The sequence below is a fragment of the Monodon monoceros genome, unplaced genomic scaffold, assembly GCF_005190385.1.
Source record: "Monodon monoceros isolate NGI ecotype Baffin Bay Population unplaced genomic scaffold, NGI_Narwhal_1 Super_Scaffold_20, whole genome shotgun sequence".
In the NCBI taxonomy this organism is placed as follows: domain Eukaryota; kingdom Metazoa; phylum Chordata; class Mammalia; order Artiodactyla; family Monodontidae; genus Monodon; species Monodon monoceros.
Genome location: NW_021703777.1, coordinates 75,119,470 through 75,140,514, shown reverse-complemented (window position 1 = coordinate 75,140,514; position 21,045 = coordinate 75,119,470). Strand labels below are relative to the sequence as shown.

The window sequence follows — 21,045 nt, the reverse complement described above, 5'->3', positions numbered from 1 at the left end:
TCAGCAAGACTCTATAAATGTTACTTTCTTGGTAGGTACTCCTATTTTATTTCCTAAAGGATCATAAAAATAAATGAGGAAGAGGGCTTCCCTGGTGGCGCAGTGGTTGAGAGTCCGCCTGCCGATGCAGGGGACGCAGGTTCGTGCCCCGGTCTAGGAAGATCCCACATGCCACAGAGCGGCTGGGCCCGTGAGCCATGGCCGCTGAGCCTGTGCATCTGGAGCCTGTGCTCTGCAATGGGAGAGGCCACAACAGTGAGAGGCCCGCGTACAGCAAAAAAAAAATAATAAATAAATAAATAAATGAGGAAGAAACAGCTAAAGATAATTAAATAGTAACATGAGTACCTTCCCTTTAACTGTCTCTCCTCTTTAGAGGGTAGTGAAGATATGATTTTGTTATGACATTTGTATCAAAACTCAAGCAGGAAATACATGGTATATTAAGAAATCCCGACAAACAAATCCTGTTTGGATTCACACCGTTGTGTCACCTGGGCAAGTTCACATCACTTTCAGGGTACTGGGGAGAGGAAATGAGATACTGACTGTTAGGCACCTATTATGATAAGGCACAGAGTAGACTTTCAAATAACAATAGTTCTCTTGCTCTTAAATACTGGGTCTTCTATGATGATTTTAAGACCAATATCTCACTTTTACAATTCCATAGGTGCAGCCCCCTGCCAGTGCTGAGAATGAGAAGACCTGGCAAGAGATATCAGATGAGATCAAGAAGGTATTTAAGGTTGCTGTAAAACTGTTACATGAAAAGAGGAAAATGAAACACAGCCAAGCCAAGAGGTACCTGTTCTCAGGTAATTTTTATGCATCTTCAGTAAACTGAGGAATAGATAAATAATAGATATATTCGCCGCTTCCCTTTTATGGTTCCGCAAATTTAGTTGCATTTACTGCCCGATGAAATTTAATTTTTCTACATGTTTCCATCTCCTGGGGAGGCAGGTATTCTTTTTATTCAAAGATAAGCCTTTACTTAACTTGAGGAATTCTCCAAAAATGTGACTTTAAAAGAACACAGAGGAGGCTGGATATAATAGACCAGACTCTGCCACTGTTTCTCAGTTGAGCTGCTCATTCATTCACTCAGCAAACACTTATTGAGTGCATACCATATGCCAGGCACTGGGGCTACAACAATGACAAAGAAAGCAAGGTCTCTGCTCTCCTGGAACTTACTTTTTTAGTGGGGGTAGCAGGGATAAGTGATAGGCAATCAGATAAATGAACAATATCATTTCAGAAAGGATAAGTGCTACGAATAAAACAAAACACAGTAACAGGATAATAGGGACTGATGAAGGCTGCGGGGGGTCCAGGCTTAGATGGGGCAGGCGGTAAGGAAACGACTTTTGAGCCGAATGACAGAACGAATCAGAGCCGGCAATGCCATATCTAAAATAGAGAATTCCAGGCAGAGGGATTACCAGGTTCAAGGTCCCTGAGACAGGAATGTGCTTAGCAAATTCTAGGAGCAGGAGGAAGGTAAAGGTAGCCAGGCTTGGAGAAGGAGAGACGAGATCAGAAGGTGGGCACAGGCCATAATAAGGCCCTTGTGTTTTATTCTGCTGTCAACAGAAATAATCAATAAACAATGTCTAATAGGAATAGAAAAGAATTTTATTTGAGCCTGAGGACTATAGCCCAAGAGACACAGATTTAAGAAGTACTTAAACTGTGTTCCACCTGACTGCAGAATGGGGGAGGCTTATATAGGCAAAAATCACAAAGTTACAGTTAGCCACGTGAGCCACGTATCAAGAATCATCACTGGAGCTGGCGAGAAGTCAGCATGCTTGTCAAATAAGGATTGGTTGGGGTCTGAAGTGGTCACACACGTACAAGGGGAGACCTTGAGACCTAGGCAGATATTGTTTTAAGAACGACAATATCCTTGTATCCTTGAGTCTGATACAGCTCAGAGAATTCAAGTTCTCAGTGATACAGGAACATGTCTGAAAGCACATCCCCAATGGCCAGCCGGCTCCATTTTGAATGCCTGAACCACAGTTATTCCGTTTTGATTTTTAAATGGTTAAATCAGATTTTAGTGGTTAAATCAGGTGTACAATGCATGTTTGACAGGCCAGAAGACAGGCTGTTGTAGTTAGCATAAATGTCAAGCCAAACCATGTGTAAGCCAGAATGACTTCCCATACCTGTGACAATTTCTTCCATCACTGGGTAAGATGGGAAGCCATCGGAGGTTGGGAAGTAAGGGAGTGGCAGGATCTAATTTAACCTTAAAATAAAAGTCTCCCCAGCTACCGAGCAGAGACTCACTTGTGGGCCTTTCTCAGCCGTGGAAAAGAGGCTTTATTTTGAGGAATTGCCCAGGAAACCACATATCTGAAGAAATATGTCAGTCACAGTTTCCAGGGGACAAACACGCCTGGGTAAAAGTAATCAGTTAAGTAGCATTTATTTTGAGAGTTGGTAGTAAAGAATTATTGAAGAAAAAGCAACAGTAGTTGCATTTTCAGACTGGTTTTGTGAATGGTGTAGCAAAACGTTTGTGAAAACCGAAGAAGCACTTGATATCATTCTCCTTGGATATACATGTATTTCAAGCTCAGAGGAATTATATATAATTTTGACAAATTCATTCTCCTGACGCTGTCAAAAAATTAGGTCTTATTTTAGTTCTCCCTAAAAGTACTAAAATTGGCAGGAATAAGTACTATCTTTAGAATATACAGGTTAACATATATCCTTATTCCTTTGGGGTCTGTTTGACCCATTTAGAAGCCCTGGTTCTTCATCTTTATCAAGGGCAGAACTACCCAGTTTTTAAAAATATGCTGTATTAGGAAAAAAATACCAAGAGCAAAAACTTTCTTATTCCTGATGTAAGAGACACCAGTTAGGGGAGGGTATCCTCTCGCTTAGAGCCAGACAGCTCAAGTGTTCAAACATTCATCGGCAAACACTTTCTCTTAATTTTCTCCACACTAAAGAACATGGTCCACATGGATAGCCATATGAAGATTAATAATCTCATACTATGTAGTACGAACTACTACACGAGGACTATTTTCTACTTGGGGTTACATCTTAAAGATATGCATGATCATGAAATTTTTATTTACTTTACATTCCAAACTCATTTTAAGACAATGTCTGCACAATGAAAATTGCTGAAGAAGGGCCAACTCTTTGAAATGAATAGAGCATATTTGTTCTGTGCCTGTCTCTCCAGCCTATCAATAACCGATGTTGTGGTTGGACCAACCCTTGTGCTTCCTTCTATGATTGCAAGATACCCTTCGGCAATCACCATCAGGAAAGTTTGAAAAAATAAAGCCTTATTACTCACAGGAGCTGGCAATTACACAGCACACCTGGAGCCACACAGCAAGGTCACAAGGAGAGAGAGAGACAGAGAGAGCGAGAGAGAGCGAGAGAGAGAGAGCGAGAGAGAGCGGGCATCGGGTTTTGCTTTTACTGGGCTCACTCTTTATTGGTGAATTTAAAACATAAGAGCGGGAATTTAAAGCACAGGAAGAGAAGAAAACAAGTGGCCCAAAACTTCAGTGATTACTGAAATCAACCAAGATCTCTAAAACAAAGGAACCTCAGCGGGTGGAGGTGGCCTGGCTCTGTGTGTGTGGTTGGTGATGAGTTTATTCAAGGTAGCCATCATTGAAGTGGATGCATCAGCAATCAAAGCTCAAGTCAGACGAACAAACAAACCCCCCAAAGCGTCAGGGTTTATGCTACAATAGTACTTTAATATTTTTAAGCATACCAGATAGAACCTGGAAATGTGTACTATTTATATTTGAATGTATTTTTTCACAACACTTCCAGTTTTACCTTTTTAAATAACAGGAAAGGAAGAGAAATAAATTAGACTCCAAAACAGTGCCCTACTGTGAATGCCACAACTGAGTGGTCTTGGGAATAGTAGAGAGCTGAATGTCTCATGAATGATAGCTGCCAGGGCTGGGAATCTCCCCCTAGTGTTACCTTCATCAGGTTCTGTGATGGTTAAACTTTAGGATATTAAGGAAAACGCAAAGACAGAAAACAAATACATTATTCTAGTAAGGGAGAAGCTTATAATATTCATTGACAAATAAATATCAGGAATTATTAATAAAAGTCCCGCAAAATGTTGAGGATGCACTTTGCTTCTAAAAATAACTCTACAGAGTTGATTTTGTCTCACATGACTCATTTATTCAGGGATATTTATCAACCAGACATTCTTGCATACAGCCTCTTTTTACCCCCCTGAGCCAAGCTTGGATGGGCTCTACCAGCTTGATGTGTCTGTATCTCTTTTCATGTTGCATTTATGATCAACACGCCTGATTGGCACTCTGTTGCCATAGAGGTGGTACAAAGTCAGGTTACAGTTGGTCTGTTTTCTGGGAGTCAGAGGTGACAGTGCATATCTCTAATTATTATCCATTACATATAGATACTGCAGGTGGATCACCTCCTTTCTCTTCATGTTACTAGGTATACAGCACTGGCTAACCTAGTGTGCCCCTAGCATTGTACCCAGATGGCTGGAAAAGAGATGGGCCAAAGGCTGCTTTCTGCGGGAGCTCATAATGTCCAGATTTCTTACATTTTCCCCTGTCTACGTTATAACAAGTTCTTAATCTTCTATAAAAAGAAAAGTAGACATATGTTATAAAAGCTCCTTTAACTGGCCTCCTGAACCAACTTGCCTGAATAAAACCCTTTGTAAAACATACTGATGTGAGGGCTTCCCTGGTGGCGCAGTGATTGAGAGTCCGCCTGCCGATGGTAGGGGACACGGGCTCGTGCCCCTGTCTGGGAAGATCCCACATGCCGCGGAGCGGCTAGGCCCGTGAGCCATGGCTGCGGAGCCTGTGCTCCGCAACGGGAGGGGCCACAACAGCGAGAGGCCCGCGTACCGCAAAAAAAAAAAAAACGTACTGATGTGAATGGCACAGCTCATTCAACAGTGGTGGCTATACACATGTCTTTTTTACTTAAGTCACAAATTTTTATCAATTGCTATCATTACTGGAAAAAAACAGTATCACAGAAGTTCTGCTAAAAGGCACCATTTTAAAATAAAATTCCCACCTTCCTTAATAGTTACTCTAGAGAATACATCTATGTTCTAGGTTTTGCTTGATGTCGGCGTTGTGGCCAGCACATTGAGATGTTCTCAGTTACGACCAGACCCACCCCTCCCCCCATGCTTCCACCAGATCCCAGATCCCAGCCCAGTAGTCATCCCCTTAAGGGAGCCTCCCCTGACTTCTCCAAGTGAGTTAGACCTCCAGGTGGGTTTGCTCTCATGGCACCATGTTATTCACCTTCACGGGCCTAAAAATAATCATAATACACTTATTTTTGGGACTCTGTGATTCATGTCTGCCATCCTCCACTGGACTGTAAGCTTCATAAGGGTTGTTTTTTTTTTTAACATTCTCAATTTTCTCTTACCATTGTATCCTAAGAAACTAGCAGCGTACCTGGAACATAGTAGATGCTCGATTAAGACCAACCGGATGAATAAAAGCAGAAAGGCAGGGGAGGAAGGGAGGGCAGCCCGTTTTAAAAGCCTGCTTGCCTTAAAATTCATTTCCATTGGTTTAATTATTTTATTTATTTTTTATTTGACTTCCCTAAAACCATGCGTAAATGATATTTTTATTACTACTGATCCAATTTTAAATGTTCTTATGGGGACTCAAATGATTTAGAATGCTTATTTACTTTTATGTAAACATATGTATTGTAAGCCCTAACATGGTTTCTCTCACAAGAAATAAAGCTACATACTAAGTCATTTTTCTGTACCTGATCTGATGGATATAATGGTATTTAACAGTGACATGGATAATGGATAAATAAAATCAGCACATAATTATATTTTGAACCCGTTTTTATTTCCACGTATCTGTCTGGGGTACAATGCATCTCAAACAAAATGGTGAAACCACGTTGTAAGGAGAGACTGAGAAGGAAGAAATAGACTAGATACATCACTTGGCCTCTTCCTCATTCTCTCCTGGCCCCAGTCCGTGCCTGCTCTCCACTCTTAGAACTCCTGAAGTCTGGGAGGGAAGCCAAACAGGAACTTAAGAGGCAACCATAAGCTTGGTATGCTTTCTTTCTTAAGCTTATGTTCCCTAAGGTTGCGGAGGACATTAAATCATTTTATTTAGAACCCATTGTTCTGGGCTCCAGGCTGTTTAGGAAAAGACAAGTAGGAAATTAAGGAATTGAGAAATTATTCTAGAGACGACTCTGCTACACACTATAAGGAAAATAAACTACCACTAGTGACTTGAGAGTTATGTGCTCGGAGCGTGGGTGTGTTGCATCTTTGTTCTAGACAATAAACTCCTTGCTGTATTTTCTTTCAGCTATAGAGGATGAGTTTGACTTCGCTCTAGGGAAGCAAACTCCAGCATTCCTGAAGAAATGTGTTTGCTATATTAGGAAAATTGCTAACATTGAGCGTTTCGTGAAAATCCCAGAGATGGGAAAATACATGGATATAACTGGAGCAGAACCAAGGATTATTCGGGACCCAGAAGCCCAAGAGAAGCTGATAAAACTCCGGGATGAATTTATTCCTACCATTGTTGCATCATCTAATCTGAGAGTGTACACATCTGTTACTCATTGTGACATGAAACTAGGCTATTCCCAAGAAATAGAAAACCATTACATAGAAGGACTCGGTAAACAATTTTATGAGGACATGATTGACATAATTCAGGCCACGGTACAACAGAATTTTGACACAGAAACGGATACACTCTACGACGAAATCCTTCAGCATTCATCACTATGTAAAACGTATGCCTCCTTCTACGAGTACAAATGTGAATCTCTAAACATCGTGCATAAATACATTCTTCCAAGCAAAACTGGGCACATCAACCCTCTTATTATATACGGTGGGCCATGCACTGGGAAGACCCTTCTGCTAGCTGAAGTAGCAAAGAAGGTAAAAGCCTATTCCTTTACATGTATATTTGTAAATAATTTTACTTTGGGGACAAGATCAACTGATCAAATTCACTTCCATTTTCTGTGTTTACTATCCAAATTATAATCGGTCCTTTAGGAATGGATACTTCAGTGTTTCTCTTTTGCTGGTATAACAGTTATACTGAAAGAATAAGACTCACGGGGTCCAATTCTAGAATAGCTTTGTTTTGTCTCTTACTGTTCAAACTCATGTTATGGGGCTAGTTCTCACCTAGGTAGAAACTAGGGCAGATCTCACAACTCTTCTCATAACTCTCAGCAAAGACAAGCACTCCAATCGCTTCTGGATGTTAACTCCATGTCAGTTCAGCAATTACTATGTCCAGTCAAAGATGATAATTAAAACTTCAGTCTACATCTCCCTGCCTGAGCCGAGGTCGACCATACACAAGGCACCTCCAGTGGGAAATAGGGACATGGCCATCTTCTCTTTTCTTTCAGCACACAGCACTTCTTCCCCTCTGTCCCTAACCCCAGCTGCACTTCTGACCCCTGTAGGGTTGTGGTTTAGGGGATGTAGGAAAGGTAAGGTGGCCGGAACATTCTTATATGACCAGTACTGTTCTGACCTGGGTTTGGCACTCTGGTCCTGGCAGGTGTTTAACACTTCCGTTTCTTCTGAGGTCTTTTCATGGTTTCCCGAAGGTCCTTTCCCTCCCCCATCCCCCACCTTGTCCTCACTGAGCATCTCTCACCTACAGTTCCCTAGGGTGACACAGGGAACTGCATTGCTTTTCTATCTAGCTGGTCACCTCCATAGCTCCTAGGTATCCAGCAACACACATTTCTAGTATCTTTCTTCCAAGAACCTCTCCACAACCCAGCAAACCCCCTTAGACCTGGGAAAACAGAACCAACAGAAACCCTCGTCAGCTCACGCTTGCCAGTGGCCCACATATGATACATGGGAAACACTCAGGTATTGTTTTGCCCTGAGAAACTCCAGCTCCAATACGGCAGCTCTCTTATCACTCCTCCATCAGAGCAGCTAGCCAGCCTCACTCACTCAACCTCCATATTCCTCAGATGTGATCAGATACAGATGGCCATGTCTCCCAAGCCCTAGGGGGTGTCCTGAAAGTGGTCCATTGCAGCCCCTTTCCCTAGGCTAGAAGTGAGGGGTGGGCATCTCTCAGCCCTCCCCTTTGGGAGTGGGGCGGTGAGAGATACAACCCACAGCATCCTCATCTCCCACTTTTTTCTTGGCCTCTTGGATCTCTTTTTCAGGCTGGAGGTGGGTAGTCCATCAAAGGTAGCAAAACTAATTTTCAAAACTCCCTTTCAAGTCTTGCAAGATGGGCTGGAGCTTCTATCTGAATGCGGTATCTATTGTCTAAACTGGCTGACACTAGTACCAGTTTTAACCTCCTGTTACACTTGCTATCAAAGTCTGATGGTTTATATTATCCTGGTGTTACTTCAGAATCTTTGTATTGTTCTTCCCATGGTCAGTCTCTTACGAACAGATCTTTCTTTAACTTTGTGAACATTCTCATGATTTATCACGTGCTACACAATTTCAGGTAGATCATCTTGAGGACAAGAACTGGAACAATTGTGTTGCACCTTATGGGGGGATTACGTTCCAAAGTAAGGTCACAGGAGACAATCGGGTGTATCAAGCTTATTGGGTTGGCCAAAAAGTTCATTCGGGCTTTTCTGTAACACTTATGGAAAAACCTGAACGAACTTTTTGGCCAGTCCCAATACTTGAAAAGTCCTTAGGAAGGCCCATTTACAATCTCTCAATCTGCCAAGCCCAGCTGCTGGTTTTTCTTCTTGTGTTAGGATACGCTTTCCTTCTCTAATTGAACACCCAATGAAATGGCAGGCTTACACTTAAGGGACATTTTGCATCAAAATAAACGTGTGCATGTGCATGTGTGTGACTGTCTGTCTTTGAACACTACTTTGTACATGCATCTTCAAACTTTAGAATTATTCCAAGGAAGCAAGATAGTAACACTACAAGGGGAGCTGAAATCAAATGAGAAAACATTGGTGTATCCATTTCACCCTCACTCTGGGGCTTTTTCCTTGCGGAGCAGGGGAGCGTAAAAGTGGTTGGAGGGACAATGCGCGTGTGATGCGACCCTGTGTGTCTAGCGTGGGAGTTACATGATGTGTGCTGATATGCCTGTATACATATGCAGTTCCTGTGGCCAGTATGGTGACAGTTAGTCAGGTTTCTGAGCTCTCGCTGTTGTGGATCTGTTGTCCAACCACCAGCTCCCCTGAGGAGGCTTGCCTATTTCTAGGTCCCCTGCCTGGACTCTGCCTGCTTCTCCTCCCTCCTGGGGAACATCTGCTCCCCCCACCCCCTGCCACCCCCACCAACAACAACCTGTGCTCTCGTGAGCTCATGTTCCTTGTAAGGATGCAGACAGGCATCCCGTGTTTATCTCCAGGTTACGTCCTGTGCAATCGACTTCTCCTTGCACGTGAGCTCATGATCAGAGGGCCATTCTTTACAGACATCACACATCCCACAACACGTGATTGGGAGGAGGGAGGACGATGCATATAATCATCATAAGCCATCCACATAGGGACAAACAAACTGTCTTCTGTTTCTGATTTGCCACCGAACGACAGCTGTAAAATGGCAACGTTACCTTCCTCCAAATTAGCTTCAAAGGTTTGGACCAAACACCGACAATGAGTTGCTTATTTTCCTTAACAGTTCATTCTGAAACTGACATCCATGAATCTTTTCTAAACTTACTCATAAGTTAACCTGAACTACCAATTGGGGAACCAAGTTTCATAAACTTACTTCTTAATGTAGTAAATGAGATGTCCTTTTCTAAGAAGTATCCTCAGTGAATTCCAAGGATTACTGAAAAGTATTTTCTCCCTAAAAATATACTTTGGAGTGTTTTATACTTTGATCATATCCCTTTTTGTCTTTACCTTTCCAGGCAGAAAAATATTAAACCTAGCACCCCCCTCATATACTTTATCTCTTTAACTATACAATTTAAAAAGGGAGAGTGGCAGAGAGAGAACACTAGAACGAAAATCAGATATGACTTCTACTCCATTTTCATCTCTTGGTAATCATTTAACTCCAAGCAAGCTATTTTTGGCCTTGGTTTCCTCTTCTGTTACATGATACTGTAATCCCATGTGCCCTACAGAGAGACAATACGAGGCCTGATGACTGCCTGTGTTATATAGTAAACTGTCTGTTATAAAGCACAAATTCAGCAAAACTCGTTTAACCAGCATTATATAGATTTTTATGGTAATGATAAAAAATAATCATAATGATGACCCTAGAGCATCACAATAGAAGTGTCTCTGAATCATACAAGATTATATTCAGTATCATTTTAGTGCTGAGTATTTTTACTGCATTCTAATTAACTGGAAATGTGGTCAGCCACATATATAGCCTTATGTGATCTCAATTAAGGAAAATATTTGACCCAGTATAATGTGTAGGTCATTACTTAATCTATTCATTAAACAAATATTCACCAAGCACCGACCATGTGCCAACAACCATGCCAAGAAATGAAAATTCAGCGATGAGAAACTAAGCATACTAGATATTCAGGTTTACAGTTTGTGAAATGCTTTGTAACTTTTAGAATACAAGCTAAACTCTGCCTTGTGATTGACGAACACTGTGATCACCATTTTAATACCTTTAGTAGAGGGAGCCTGAGGGTCTCACCTACAGACTTTAGTGCATGAGCTTTCTGACAGCTCTCTGACCATCTCAGGTTTTTCCACTTCCTGGTTCTAAGGTACTTTCTGCCTGGTCAGGGTTACCAGAAGGCTGATCTCTGCAGAGGGGAAGTGTTGCTGCATGTGACCATGTGAATTTATGTCTCCATTCTAAACACCACCTTTATGTTCTAGGCTTATGGCTGGCTACATGAAGACACAGGACCAGAATCTGACCCAGTCATAGTCGTGAGGTTTCTAGGAACCACAGACATGAGTACTGATCTTAGGACTCTCCTTCTAAGTGTCTGTGAACAGTTGGCCGTGAACTACCGGTGCCTGGTTCAGAGCTACCCTAAGAAGATCCACGACCTCCGCGACTTATTTATAAACCTCTTGAATGAGTCTTCGTTGCAGAGACCCCTTGTGGTCATATTCGATGCCCTGGAGCAGCTCTCAGAGAGCCACGAGGCCAGGAAGCTCTGGTGGCTCCCGGTCCACCTTCCCCGATTCGTCCGGATTGTCCTCTCCACACTGCCCAACAAACATGGGATCCTACAGAAACTAAGGTGCCTTATCCATGAAGAAGACAACTACATCGAGCTGATTCCCCGGGACAGGAAGATGTGCAGCCAGGTGCTCAAACACCAGCTGCTGCGGGTCAAAAGGAAGGTCACGTCGGGCCAGCAGATTTACGTGAACAACGCCTTCTCCAAGTGCACATTGCCCATGTTTGTGAACCTGACCTTTAGGGAGGTGAGAAACTGGCGATCTCACAGAGACGTCGATGAATCCTCCCTCTGTGTCACCGTGCATGAAAGCATAGAGCAGCTCTTCTGCTCCCTGGAGAGGAAGTGTGGGCAGAAACTCGTCTCCCGGGCTCTAGGTTACATCACCATGGCCAAAATGGGTTTGAGTGAAATGGAGCTGGAAGATGTGCTGGCCCTTGACAACAGTGTGATGAATGAGCTCAACGAGAGCGTCAGGCCCAGCAATCCCCTGAGGGTACCTTATCTGTACATCGCGAGGCTCAAGGAGGGGCTCAGTGGATACTTAATCGAGAGACACGTGAAGAACATCACCCTCCTGGTCTGGGCCAACAGACACCTGCAGCTCATAGCCCAGAAGCTATACCTGCAGGATAACAGTGACCTGCATGAAATGCATACCATCCTGGCAGACTATTTCCTGGGGGTCTGGTCAGGGGGCAGAAGGAAAGCTTTCTGCCTTGAAGACCCCTACCTGAATGGCTGTCTTGACTTGGAGAGCAGAAGCCTGCTTGAGGAGGAAAAGCATTTCACAGAGCAGGCTTCCTTTGACAGGCAGGCCCCGGACCAGCCCTGGGTCTTTCAGTGCAACCCACTGGAGCCTGACATCTTTTTCGTCAACCATAGGAAAATGTGTGAGCTCCTGCACCACCTGACGAGGTGTGGGAAAACCGATGACCTGCTCTATGGCATCATCATGAACTTCAGCTGGCTTTACACCATGATCAAAATTGGCCAGTTTGACAAGGTGCTCTTGGACATCGAGCTGGCTTACAACTGCTCACAGGAGAAGGAGCTGAAGTTCCTGGCGAGCACCCTCCGCAGCATCAAAACCAAGGTCGTCGCGTTCCCCGGCTCCCTCTCTGCAGAGCTTCAGCAAAGACTGCTGCCCGTCGTGAGTTCCCTGCCCAAACTTAGACACCTTCTTTTAGAATGTGACAAAGATGGGCCCAAATACTGCTCCATCGTGCCATTACACTCATCCATGGATGTGACCTATAGCCCGGAGCGTCTTCCCTTGTCATCTAGTCACCTGCACGTCACCGAGATTCTGCCCACCTGTAACCCCAGTACGGTGCTCACAGCTTTAGAAAACGGTTCCATCAGCACGTGGGATGTGGAAACGCGTCAACTACTCAGGCAGATCACGACAGCCCAGTCTGTCATCCTGGGCATGAAACTCACCAGTGACGAAAAGTATCTCGTGGTGGCAACGACAAATAACACCTTGCTGGTTTACGACAATGTAAATTCTTGCCTCCTGTCTGAAGTGGAAATCAAAGGGACCAAGCATGGAAGCGGCTCCACCTACATCAATGGATTTACACTGTCCGTCAAACATGCTCTGGCCTGGCTCGAAGCCAGCAAAGACGTCACTGTCATCGATCTGCTCTACGGATGGCCCCTTTACCAGTTCCACTGCTGGTACGAAGTGACCTGTGTCCAGTGCTCTCTGGACGGCGTGTATGCCTTCTGTGGACAGTACCTGAACACCACTACCATCTTCCATTTAGGGAGTGGAGAAAAGTTATGTACGGTGACGTCTGAATTTTCAGGTGGGTTTGTGAAGTTCCTTCTTATCTTGGACACGGCTCAGGAAATGGTAATGGTAGACAGTGAGGGAAGCCTTTCTGTTTGGAACACTGAGGACATCTCCAACCCCCAGCTGACCGATGACTTTGACTGCCGACGAGAAGATAGTGAAGTGGTCAGCATTGAGCTTTCAGAGGACCAAAGTGCAGTTCTGATCTGTAAAGCCCTCAGCATCGAGCTCTTAGATACCGGTATGTGGAAGGTGGCTGAAAAGTTCAGAGCGAAGCACAACGAACGCTTTATATCGGCTGTGCTGTCCAAGAATGGAGACTGCATCATTGCGACCATGGAAAACACCTCGGCCGTGTTTTTCTGGAGGCGGGACACGGGACAGTGTATGGCGAGCTTACAGGAAATCTCAGGTACCATAGTCAAGTTGGTGAGATCCAGTCATCACAACATGCTTCTATCTTTATCCACCAGTGGTGTTCTTTCTATCTGGGACATAGATATAATCACAGCTATGTCCAACATAGATAAGACTGGAAAACCCATCCAAAGTCTGGTGTTACCCGCTAGGGGGGAAATCATTTACTCCCTCGATGGCTCTGATTGTGTTCACAAGTGGAACTTCAGCAGTGGGTTCCTTGAAGCAGTATTTAAGCATGAAGGAATAGTTGAACACTGTGTGTTGACATCCTCTGGAGACGTCATGGTGACATCGGATGACAAGAGCAGCCAATACGTCTGGCATACCAGCAGCGGTGAAAACCTCTTCCGAATTAATGGGCAGAGAATATCTCAGCTGTTGATTACACACAATGACCAGTTCGTGGTCTCTCTCTGTGAGGAAAATGCCTCCAGGGTTTGGAGACTGGCCACGGGCCACAGGGTATGCAACATCCTGACCACTCTGCAGAATGCCTTCATAACCTCTGCAAATACCTTCGTGGTGGGCATGACCAAAAGCAAGGTGCTGGCAGTCAGTCTTTGGACAGGAAGCATCACCAAGAAGGTCTGCTGCGAAGACGGCACCACCATTGTGAATTTTAAATTGATCCCCGATTGTCCGGACATCATTGTGTTTATCACGTCAGCTGAGACGGTGAATATCTGGAGTCTGACAGATGAAGTGATCTGTCGCCGTGTGCAACTTCCAAACAACTTCCTGAAAAATCTAGAGGATTTTGAAATTTCCCCCAATGGAAAGCTAGGCATTATTTCCAGGGGAGATGAAAATATCAACGTGCTGGATTTACACAGCGGTAAATTACGGGTGGTTCACGCCTCTGGGGTCATCTGGAGGCACAGGTTGTCTCGAGACGGTCGCTACCTGGTATACATTTGTTTCCGAAACGGGGAGGAAGAGGATGAAAATGGTGCGATATCCAGTTTGATTGTCATGAGACTGGCCGATGGCAAAAATATCGGTGCTTGCTCCCTTTACAAAACTCCAACTTTTCTTGCCCTCTCCCAGCGGCACCTGAACATCATTGTGGGTTTTGACGACGGCAGTATAGGGATATACACGGTGGTGGACCGCGTAGATGCTGCACTGAAAATTAAAATAGCCACTTCAAATAGCAGACAAATTTTCAATAATGCGACACAGACATCCAGGCCAAAGTGTAATAGTTACTGTTTTAAAATGTCTGTGGATTGCTTATGGAGAGAGTCCACTGAGGTCTTTGCAAGAGACAGTCCCATCACAGTGAGTGACTCCATGGAGCCCAACGAGGCGACGCCCTCCAAGAAACACAACTCTTGCTATGACCGGGTGTGCTCTGCCCTGGAATCCAGGGGCCACAGCTATGCTCCTGACAACTGACAAAATGATTTTCCTGCTCAGCAGAAATACATAATATGTAAAAGAAAAAAAAAGTATCTTCTGTATCCCAGATGATAAACACTCATTCTTAAAGGACAGGAAAGATGCTGGAGTCCCAATGCTAATTATTGCCATGCTCATGAAATGTACAGAAACGTGAAATTGGTTGTGAGGTTGGTCTTCTTGACAAAGTGTATCCAGGAACGAAGTCTTAACAGAGAATTTCTACAAATCGTATTTACATGGCTATATAAACTGGAAGTTAGAGGGTAGTTTTTAAATTAACTGGACGGGAAGAAGCAGCTTAACTCATCCCATTGTCCAGATGAGAGAGGCTAGAGCTACATAGAGACCTTTTGGACTGAAGTTAGTTCTACAGCAACTGGTTGAAATTTGTAAACACAAATTGCTGTTGGACTTCAAGTGATTGTGTGGATAACTAAACACAGCCTTAATCTCTCCTTACATTTTATGATCCTGACAACTGTGTCAATCCAGTCTGCAGATGGAAGGTCTAAAGGTGCAGAATGATGTAACAAAAATGCCCAGATGTACTCCCAGTTTCCCAGGAGAAAGGATGTGAAGTGTGAGGCCACAGACTGACTGGGGCAAGAGCTACCTACCTACCGCTATCATAGGGCTACTGAACACACAGAGTCGGTCTTCATTAAAATACAGTTGTGACAACTGCATGCAAGGGTTTCTGTATAATGGAACACATGATTTTTAAACTATTTTCTGGGCTGCAAAGAACACATTTACTAAGAAACCACAATCTTTTCATGTCATTTTGAAATGTCTATTTGTGCTGGGTGTAAAAAAGAGTTACAGAAAGGGCATTACAAATTTGGTCAAAACACCTGTTCATTTCTATCATTGTACTAACAAAAGGCTGTGCTATGGAAGTCAGTTGCACCGAAGCATAAATTATTTCCTAAATCCCTGCAGTAAATCTTAATAGAAGGAAAGCTTTCTCGACATGCCATCTATGGAATACTGATGACATCTGCCTTACTCTCATTCCTCCTCTTTCCTGTGTAAAACGCAGATAGCTGACCAAATACTCTGGGACAAACTGAATATGCCTGTCTTCGTGCTAAAATATTCTGTAAATCTTAAGGGTGTCCAAAGGCTCTTTACTGTCCCTGTTTGTACTCACTTTCTTACTTCTACACGCTGTATGTATCCTTCTTTATCTGTCACCCTTTCTGCCTGAGGACTCTCTAGAGCCTTTTATAGTCTTCTCCGTTTCAAAGCAGAAGCTGTGAAATTGGTATTCGATGTTTTTAAAAACTACTCCTCCTATTTAAAAGAAAATATTACATCTCAAAAGGGGAAAGTGATTTTCTTCCTTCCCTATCTTCCTCATGGCATGTCCTTGGATGCCTTTCCAAAGGGCGTCAGTAGTGGTGGTTTGGTTTGGTTTGAAAGGGGCAGTGGTGACTTGAGAAGGCAGAATAATGAACAAGGAACTGACTTGCTTTCAGTCCAGCTCTGCCATGAACTCATCCAGTATTCGTAGACAGATCTTTTAACCGCCCAAATGTATTGTTTTTGTAAACTGCAGAATAAGGGTAGTGATACCTCCTGCTATTGCTCTCATAGGGATGTAAGGGAGAAATGTGAGAAAAAAGAAAGTGACATCTTAATTGTTAATGCTAATGCAAGAAACAAAGTGATTTAACCCACCAGGAATCCAAGCCAACTGTATGTCAATTTGGAAAGCGGCTTGACAGGTAAGCATACAGAGATGTGATTCCAATATAAACACCCACTCCCTAGTGAAAGACTTTTTTTTCAGTATACTCCTCCTGGTCTAGCTACCAGCCAGGGAGGTGGTAGCCCAGAGAAGGCTCAGCCCACATACAGACCACGTGGAGTTAACTGAGTCAATGCTTTTTTTTTAGCTCTTCGGAGGCAACACATTCTTATTCCTGTCATTATCAGTTGGACCTCCATGCTACACATTTCTAAGAAATAAATGTCTAGGTGGATTAAATGTAGTGTGTGAATGTTCTATGTAACAGCCAACAGAGTTTAACAAGTGACTTGAATGATTTTTCCTAACTTGTTTGCAACTGGTAGCTCATATTGAATGTTTTTATGTAAACTTTGTATTGTTGGGAAGAACTACCCAATCAGAGATCTATATTTTCATAAATGTTACATTTAGTTAAATTTTATTACAGAGTTGTTACACTAGAAAATTATTGCAGTCTTCAAAAAATATACAGTCTTGTGTATGTATTGTTTGTATGAATAAAAGATAAACTACTTAGACTTGTGTGGTGTTTGTTTTTCTCCCCCAACTTTGGCAGATGTAGTTAGAGGTCTTCAGTAATAATAGCAATAATAATAATAATTGTTCATGCTTACTGAGTGCTTACTGTACACGAGCTTTGCATGTGCTAAGCCATGTAATCTTCACAACAGCCAGGTGAGGTAGGTACTGTTAATATTCCAAATGTACAGATGAAGAAACCTAAAAACAGAGGTCCAGAGGGAATCGCTGAACAAGATTTCAATACACCATCCATTTTTTTTTTGTTAACTTCTCAAAGCACATAAAAATAAAGCATTTAGTATCCAGCAGGAACTTACTGCTAATGACCTAGAAGATATTTTCTAATTTGAAGATTAGAGGCCAGGCTAGGCTCTGAAGATCGCTGGAGGTCTTTGCAAACTCCCAGGATTTTCAGGTATAACCGTAACTGCATAGTTGCAGTATTCATCCAACAAATATTTACTTCGGCATACGATTTGCCAGGAATACAAAGATTAATAAATAGTTTATACCTTCTAGGACTTCAGTCTTAATAGGAAAACAGGAAACAAGTTCTATGTGTAGTACATGAAGTTTGGTTCTCAGAGAAAATGTAGAGGAGTGGATCATTATTATTTGCATAAAAGCATTTCATATATATGGAGTTTGTTGTTTAATTAAATATCTTCCTTCCTAGGGTCAAGAACGCAACAAACACTGTGCTTGCTATGTCTAAGTCATTATGCTATGCCTAGGATGATTTAAAAATTAGTCATGCACAACCCCTGCCCTCCAGGATCCTATAATCTAAGGGAGGCGCAACTAAATTGGATGTAAGACAGACTGTGATTTAAAAAAATGTTGTTAGCCAAAACAAAAAAAAAGTGAAAAGTGAAAGCCAGGTACTGAGGATACACTGCAGAGGAGCAATTAACTCTAACTGGGAATCAAAAAGGATGGCAAGAGGAGGTGACAGAGAGCAGTGGCTTGAAGGATAAGTAGGACTTAGCTGTCAGAATGTCAGAAAGACATTTCAGGTGGAGGAAGCTGCGTGAGCAAAAACAGGGAGCGTCAAAGTATACTTAGATGACTTCAAATGCTATGTGGGGATTTTAAACTTTGTTCGGTAGCCAGTAGGGAATCATGAAAAAGTTTTTGAGAAGGGGAATGGCCTAGTTGAAATGGTATTTTAAAATGACTGGGGCAGTAATATGTCAGATGGATTAGGGATGAAAGAGACCATAAGCTGGGAGACCAGTAAAGAGACTATTGCAAAGACCTGAGATAGAAAGTATAAGAACTTGATCTTAGGGCAGTGGCAGTGAAATTGCTAAGAAGAGTGATTTCAGGACGTCACTGATAGAGGTAGGTGATGAAAGGGAAGGAAAACTCTAATTCCAGTTCCAACTGAAATTGAGCGGAGAGTAGAGTTACAAATGTAAAAGGAATAGGTTAGGAGATGAAAATGAGGGAAATAATAAAGTTGGACCCAGAGAGTTTAAAGGTTAAGACATCCACACAGGCAACTGGTAATATGCGATCCATTCAATGAAGAAACCTGAGCTAAAGATAAAGAATCCAACCAGTAATCTCTTTCTCAAAAGTCTAAAATGCCTAATACGGCACTCGTTTGGTTGTAATGTAAGCCAATACCATAACCTTTTTAAAAGTTTGTCTCTTCTTTTCTTTAGAACTATATTGACAAATTTAGAACTATACTGACAAATCCACTCAAACAAATTAGCTTTCTTAGCTTCCATAACTCATCAGAGGAGAACAATTTATATGCCAATGAAAACATAAACACACCTAAAAAACTAAGTGAAGCGTGGTGTTTCATTCCCACACACATGAAGAAACCATAGGTTTTTCTTCCTTTTTTTTTTTTTTTTTTTTTTTGCGGCACGCGGGCCTCTCACTGTTGTTGCCTCTCCCGTTGCCGAGCACAGGCTCCGGACACGCAGGCTCAGCAGCCATGGCTCACGGGCCCAGCCGCTCCGCGGCATGTGGTATCTTCGCGGACCGGGGCACGAAGCCGCTTCCCCTGCATCGGCAGGCGGACTCTCAACCACTGCGCCACCAAGGAAGCCCTTCCTTATTTTTTATGAGGGTCCCCTCTGAGCTCCATTTGGCATTCCATGTGAGCTGCATGAAATACAGATTACACTTTGTACAGACACATCAAAGGGTTCAGTTTCAGTGTATCAACATGACAAATTATGTAAAACTGGTAAATTGAGGTTACCAATAACAGCACCACCTGTGGCTTTATAGAATCCCAGCCTTTAGTAGATGAGGGTAACTTAGCCAGCTGCATGAGCAGACTCAGGGTGGTGGTGCATCATTTGTTAAAACACAGATTACTGGGGCTTCCCTGGTGGCGCAGTGGTTGGGAGTCCGCCGGCCGATGCCGGCGGCACGGTTTCGTGCCCCGGTCCGGGAGGATCCCACATGCCGCGGAGCAGCTGGGCCCGTGAGCCATGGCCGCTGGGCCTGCGCATCCGGAGCCAGTGCTCCGCAACGGGAGAGGCCACAGCAGTGAGAGGCCCGCGTACCGCAAAAAAAAAAAACAAAAAAAACACAGATTACTTCCCCTCCCTGATTCCACTATCTTTGAATCCATATGTCTGGGGTGGAATCCAAGAATCTGCATTTTTACTAAATTCTCCCAGATGATGCCGAGTCTACCAGTCTGGGAAACACACTTTAAAACCCGAGATAAATACCAACTGGTCAAAATAACCAACTGATAAACTTACCAGTGGACATTTCTAAAGCATGGGCTAGAAGTTGGACAAGAGGGTCCTTTACTGTGACAAAGAGTTTTATCAGACAGTGATGTAAAACAGCACACAACGTCCCCCGTAAATCTATCGTTTTAAAGCATGCAGCTACTACACAAGCGGAAGGATTCAAAAAACGAGTTTTCCCCCATAAAGCGTGGCAAATGTTGTCGTGTAAATGGCGCTGGAATCACTAGAGTGGACACATTAAGAACTAAGGGCAGTGTGTCCATCTTTAAACAGTATTCTGCCCTGTTGCTTCTCCAGCATCCTGTTTTATCCTGACTCTCCCTGAATGAATGAAGGGGAAAGGGAGAAGAGGGCAAGCCAGGTGGCGCCGTAGCTTAACACATTTTCCTGCCAAGCCCAACACTGACGCACTTTGGAGCACAGGTGAAAACAATCTCCAACACTTAAGTACTATTTTAGAGTAAAGCAACCCACCTTAAGTGCATGGATTGCCACAAGCACGGGCGTGGAGCTCAGGAGGGTAGGCTGGGTGTGGCAGCCGAGGTTCCAACACCCCAGGAACAGAGAGGGAAGGTGAGGGGCGGGGGAGCATGACTTCGTTGAATTCCCACCGCGGTCTTGAGGGTGCAGGCGAGGCTGTGCAACTTCCCCGGGAATTCTCATTCTAGTAGCGTCTGCGCTCTTTCCCAGACCATCTATCCCATAAAGGCAGGCGACAGTGCACACACCAGGTGTAGGCTGCTAATGCCAGCACTGGGGCCGGGGGGGGGGGGGGGGGGTGTACAAAACCACAAGTTCACGGGGGGAACGGGGGACAGATTTATTTGCCAGGGAGTGCATTTATGTATCTCCCCCCACTTACGTCCCAAATCTTAGGAAGCTCCCTTCTCCCTGCAGCACGACGCCCAAATAGGCACCAAAAAGTTTCCCTGCGCGGGCAGAGGCTGGCATGCAGCCTGGGTGTCGGTGATCAGAGGCCGAGCTCCGGGGTTTTCTGTTTGGGTGCGCCCCGCAGGCCAGCCCGGGCTCGGGGGCGTCGGCGGTGGCGCTCCGGAAGCCCAGGCGCGGCGCGGGCAGCTCAGGTAAAGGGTTACGCGGACCCGGGAGGCTCGCCCGCCGGCCGGGCCACGTGACGCGCCGGCCCAATGAGTGCGCCGGGGCGGCCTTTGCGGGCGCGGCGGATCCCCGCGGCGCTGAGCCGCTGGAGTTTCC

The 21,045-nt window shown here is 44.0% G+C and overlaps 1 protein-coding gene across 1 annotated transcript in view; it reads left to right on the top strand.

Annotated features, from left to right (window-relative positions):
* NWD2 (NACHT and WD repeat domain containing 2) overlaps window positions 1-17,095 on the top strand; it is a 209,428-nt gene extending 192,333 nt beyond the window's left edge. Inside the window, exons 5-7 of the mRNA XM_029235880.1 lie at window positions 674-818; window positions 6,381-6,970; window positions 10,885-17,095. Of these exons, the coding sequence (XP_029091713.1) occupies window positions 674-818; window positions 6,381-6,970; window positions 10,885-14,817 (4,668 nt within the window). The 3' untranslated portion in view covers window positions 14,818-17,095. The remainder of the gene's footprint in view (window positions 1-673; window positions 819-6,380; window positions 6,971-10,884) is intronic.
* Window positions 17,096-21,045: the final 3,950 nt, after the last annotated feature.